Below are 5297 nucleotides of genomic sequence, written 5' to 3'. Positions count from 1 at the left end.
CTGGGGCCGCCGCAGCTGCCGAGACCAGACACTGAAAATGGAGGTGCGGGTTGGGCTGGTGGGGTGGGGGTGAGGGTTCCCAGCAACTTCGACCTGCCAGGACCAGCGTTTTTGCCCCCGCAGCCCGCTGCAGCCAACCAAGAATGAGTTCACGCGGGGCCCCTTCCAAGGTCACTGAGCTCAGAAGCGCGAAGAGCACCAAAACCCGCAATGAGTGGCTGCCCGACCGCGCTACACCCGGAGAGGCTGTCAGAGTGACGGAAACAGAAGGTCATCTCCCTGCAGAGGATTCCAGTCCCTACCAAGAACGAGAGATCTGCCTACCCCCGGAGAGAACTCGGAAGGCCGGGCCGACGTTCACCCGAAGGAGCTCCGCAGCCTACACGAGTCCCGCCTGGCTGGAGCGTCTGGGATCATCGAGGCCGCCTCGGTGCGGAGAAAATGATAACACCCCCGTCCTCCCTGGGTGCTCCGAACAGACTTTCCTCCGCTCCTCCAAGAGCTGGGGATCAATTCTGCTCTTCGTTTTCCCCTTGCTATAAGCATCCCCTCGGGCTACGTTATGACTCTCCGTGCCTCAGTTTCCTCCTTTGAAAGTTGGAGAGGCAGTGCCACACTTTTCAATAGGTTACTGTAAGCATTAAATGAACTAACCCCAATTAAAAGCTTAGAGCTGCTCCCAAAGCACACCGCTGTATGCTGGATACTCTTCCTCAGCATCCTTACCTCCTCTTAAGGGGACCTTCCTTCCATCTGTTTGTCTCTCTCCCCTTACCCCTCTCCTTCCCTCTCTCCGCCATCTCGATCCCTCATCCGCATTCTCCCCTTTCCTTGTCTCTCTCCTTATCTCTCTGTCTCTCCGGAGGGCTTTGTAGACCCGCAAAATCTGAATGAAATATGCAAAATGAATCCATTCTTTTTCTTCTGTCGGTCCCGCCACAGAGGCGAATCTGAGCTGTGTACTTTGGAGCCAGCGTTTTCCGCACCAGCGCCGCCGAAGTTCCCGCGTCTCGGTCAGCTTGCCGCAGCGCACTCTTGTCTGGCATCTTGTGATTCCTGAAATCTGGGTTTCTTGGCCCACCTGGGAGAGCCAAGGAGGTGGTGGGTTGGACACTGAGTCCCTGCTGCTCCTCGGTCCGGCTAGGAGACAGCGATCACGCTGCCACCGTGCTCAACCCACAGCTGCAGCCGCGGTGCCGCCGTGGTAGGCCCAGGCTTGGAGCTCGCATTTCCTGGGCCGACATAGCTTAAAGGGGTGGCCACCAACTCCGGGGCCTCAGCACCCAGGCCAGAGGGCACAAAGTTCCATGGGTCAGATCTGAGAGGCTGGGAAAGCGCCCGTGTCACAAGCAATATGAGTTCCGCGCTGCCGAGAACCGGGACTGCGAACTTTTCGCCGGCCTCTGAGTGCAGCTCGATCTCCCGGACTCGGGAGAAAAATTCCGAGCCGTACAGACCGCCAGTACGTCAGGGCCAGGTCACCAAGTACACCAAAGGATCGGTTAGCGTTCACAAGGACAAGTGACCAGACCCTTGATTTTTCCATCTGCAGCTAAGAACTTTAACCACTGGCCCTGAATCTCAATGTGCGCCGGTTGTTAAGACGCTGAAATTCACCACTTCCACTTCCGAGGAGCCGGTGGCCCAGAACGATTCTTGGACACGCAGACTGGAAGACGAGAAACGTCCCCTCCATCCAGAATGAAAAGGGTCCCAGATTCAAAGTGGCAGCCTTTCTGGGTGTCCCACGGGGAGTTTCTATTCCCAGGGGAGGGGAAGCGCGGCCTCCGCCCAACCATTGTAAAAAGCAGCGGATCCAGCCTCGCGCTGCCCCTGGTCGTTGGGAAGCTGAAGAGGAGGTTAGAGGGCCCTGCCTGCTGCTCCGTCAGGTGCAGATCTTTCCGGGGCTCCCCAGTCCGCACGTCTAATTTGGGCGCAGGCAGGCTGCCCCAAGCTTGCGCGCCGGCCCTTTCAAAAAGCACCCACAGCGGGCAACTCTCGCTTCCCTCCAGCTTCACTAACCCGAAATTCCAAGCAAAAGTCACGCTTTCTCGGGATAGCCAGAGGAAAATACTGTCTCCCACCCCCTTCTTTCCGTTCTTTATTAATTTCATGGTGAGTTTTAGGGGAAGTGGCTTAAGATCTGAGCGATCCTCCTTTGGTCTCAACGCCTACCTCTTTTGCTTCATCTATCTAGGAGCCTCCAGTCAGGAGCTACTCCGGCCCGACCCCAGGAGTTTCAGAGTGTCCATGACTTCGCCCGTTTTTCTAGCCCGGTCTAGCTTCCGTTCTTCCTTGACCTCTCTGACAATGACTGCAATCCAGGGTCCTGGGTCTTCTCTCCTAAGGCTCCCACATGAACATCCATTATGTTCTCCCTGGCTCCGTGACACCCGTCCTCCCCAGCCATGTCCCACACTGTAAACTGACTGAAGTTTTCCTGTTTGTTTCTTTTTTAAAAAGGTTTAAGTAAACGGGCATTTGGGATTCCTTGGTGGCTCACATGGTAAAGTGTCTGCCTGCAATGCAGGAGACCCGAGTTCGATCCCTGAGTCGGTAAGATTCCCTGGAGAAGGAAATGGCAACCCATTCCAGTATTCTTGCCTGGAAAATTCCACGGAAGGAGGAGCCTGGCAGGCTATGTCCATAGGTCGCAAAGAGTCAGACATGACTGGCTTCATTTCAAACAATTATTCGGGCCACCAAGAAGCATCCTGACTCCACGCAAATGAAATCCCCAGACAACTGAGAAAACAGTAATATTAATTGAAGCAGCTACATATAAGATATTAGGATATAAATGGCATGTAAAAGTCCAGAATCTATTAAGAGCTGGAAATAGAAACACAGGACATACACGTCTACATATACTTGTTAGATTCAATGTTAGATTCAAGGTCAGAGTCGAGAAGGGATCAATCTAATCCAATTTCCTCAGTTTATGAATAAGGAAACAGGCCCAGAGAATGCCAGGGACCCTCTCAAGGTCGCATAGCAGAGGAGTCGAAAGAATCCAATTCTGACTCCCAACTCACTGCCCATCCTACTCCGACTCAGGTGCTTGCTGCTTTAGGAATCACAGAGCAAACAGCTTAAGCTCTCATGAGGCGAGGGGATTCCGTGAAGGATCCCCTTCCTGCAATCTTGTCTCTCCCCTGTCTGGTGTGGACTGTCCGGAAATGGTCTGGATCTCCCGGCCCAGGGAGTTCAGATCAAATCTCCCCCCTATAGCCTCCTCTTCCGGAGAGCAACACAGGTGCAGTTCTCCGAGAGCACCGATAGGTGGCGCGTTCCTCACAGGAAAACCAGCCGGGAATCCTCCCGCGCTCCTAGAACCCTGCTCTCTGCCCTAAGAACCCGCCTAGGGTCCCTCTCGAAAGAAAGCAGGTAGAAAGGGGTGCAAGAGAGGGGCTCAGGTTCGTGCTGGAGGTTTGAAAAGACACTAGAAACCTTAATTCTAGCCCTTCGGCTCAGAGTGACCACACTCTTTTAAGAAGCTAAAGAGCTTCGAGCGCAGAGGGCACGGCTCTGCTCACTGGCCCAGAGACAACACCAGGACTTACCAGGGTCACCCCTAGGGGGCGTTATCTCCCCTCAACAAACGCGTCCACGAACCCGCTGCTTCACGCAAGCGGGGCTGCTGCCTTTCTCTACCACCATCCCCAGGCCCCATTCTTCCGCCTACTTTTTTTTTTTTTTTCAAATATTGGGAATGGAGTGGGGGGGAGTAAGGGAAGCCGGGAGCTTTTTTCAATTGCGACGATAATTGTCCCCGAGATGGGTTTCTTAGTCTGCTCATCCATTATTGACTTCTTTTCTAATATTTGGTTTTGCCGCTTTGATCGCCAGAAGATCACAGACTTGACTCCTTTGCATAACAATTTTGGGGCGGGCATACTCGGTGCGGGAGGGGAGGGACGTGCCTGGAATGGCTTTGGGGTCGGTATTCCATCCCTCCCCCGTACTTCATTCCTGACATTGAGGCCAGCCTGCCTCTCACTGACTTCCCATCCCTAACAGCATCATTCATGCCTGGAAAGTTCTGAAGGCGAGTGGGGGTGGAGAGGAAGCAGGGAACCCCCACTCCTCGTCCCTCCCCGAAAGGCAGCAGGAACCTTAAGGCCCTCCAGTGGGACAGAAGAGAGGAGGGACTGTGTCTCCCGCTCGCCTCCCATTGCTTTCCCAACCCCAAGAGATGCTGCCTCTTCCACCGCACAGACGGTCTGGGGAGAGAATATACCTTATTTGAAGGTGAATTGAATGGAGTTGGCAGACCCAGGGAAGGAGACCACTGTCCCCTGTGCTCTCATTTGGCACTTAGGCCTCGGGACAAAACTCAGATGTCCAAGGTTCCCAATACCAGCGGCAGCCTGATCTAATTCCTTCCCGCTCTGAGTCTCAGTTGCCTCATCTGTGGAGTGGGCTTATAGACTATTCTCTCCCTGAGGCCCTGTGATGTTAACCTGGCCACATGTTGCCACTCTTTCCCCCAGTGAGGACTTAGGGTTTGGGGATTTCGTAGGTAGGTTAATCAGGATTTATCAACTGCTTCCTTTGCCTTTGCCTAGTTCAATGACGGGGGTGAGGGAGTGGTGATGGCGTGGGAGGTGAGCAGTGGGTTTGGGGTTAGAGCCCTCTGGCCCTTGCTCTATCACACACCTTACTTCGAGCCTCAGTGGGAGGGAGTTGCTCTCAGGTTCGCAGCTGGCACACAAAGGCACCCCTGGAGACCTACACATGGACAGGCACAAGCACAGCCAGGGCACAGAGCCCATGCAAACACTTACACTTACATACCCGGACACAGCGCAACCACGCGAGGGTTACAGGAGCGCAGAAATTCACACAATCCTTTCGTGCAGTTGGCACACACGTACACAAGCACTCACCTGGAGTCTCTCACACACAGAGTCACGTAAAAACACTCAGGCGCCCGGCTGCACCGTCGCCCCCCAGCTCTGGTTTCTGCAGGAGCAGGGGGAGAGGGAAGGTGGCCCCGAAGGCCGAGACCTGGCAGTGACCCCTCCTCCGCACCTCACCGGCACAAGATGCAGTCTGAGCGAGGAGGTGGGTGGGGTGGGGGGTCGGGAGGTGGGGGAGGGCACCCTGCTTCTCTCCCCTCTTTCCCTCTCTTCTCCCAGGCTCGGTGGACTTCCTTTCCCCACCTGCCCCGCTTGCGGACCAAACTTTTCCCTCTCTCACCTCCCCGCCAGCTGCCAGCAGCGCGGATCTCATGTTGGAAGCCGGAGTTTCCCCGCACCCTCCCCGGGAAGGGGGTCGGGGAGGTTGCACCCCAG

The 5297-nt window shown here is 55.2% G+C and overlaps 1 protein-coding gene across 1 annotated transcript in view; it reads left to right on the top strand.

The window, feature by feature from the left end:
• The first annotated feature begins 3777 nt into the window (after positions 1-3777).
• The window catches only part of EN1 (engrailed homeobox 1), a 12210-nt gene continuing 10690 nt past the window's right edge, over positions 3778-5297 (top strand). Inside the window, exons 1-3 of the mRNA XM_010861264.1 lie at positions 3778-3901; positions 4910-5071; positions 5142-5285. Coding sequence (XP_010859566.1) covers positions 3778-3901; positions 4910-5071; positions 5142-5285 — 430 coding nt within the window. The remainder of the gene's footprint in view (positions 3902-4909; positions 5072-5141; positions 5286-5297) is intronic.

This window comes from Bison bison, unplaced genomic scaffold (genome assembly GCF_000754665.1).
Source record: "Bison bison bison isolate TAMUID 2011002044 unplaced genomic scaffold, Bison_UMD1.0 scf7180017864471, whole genome shotgun sequence".
Taxonomy (NCBI): domain Eukaryota; kingdom Metazoa; phylum Chordata; class Mammalia; order Artiodactyla; family Bovidae; genus Bison; species Bison bison.
Note: the sequence above shows the minus strand (reverse complement) of the source record. Positions and strands in the feature narration are given on the sequence as shown.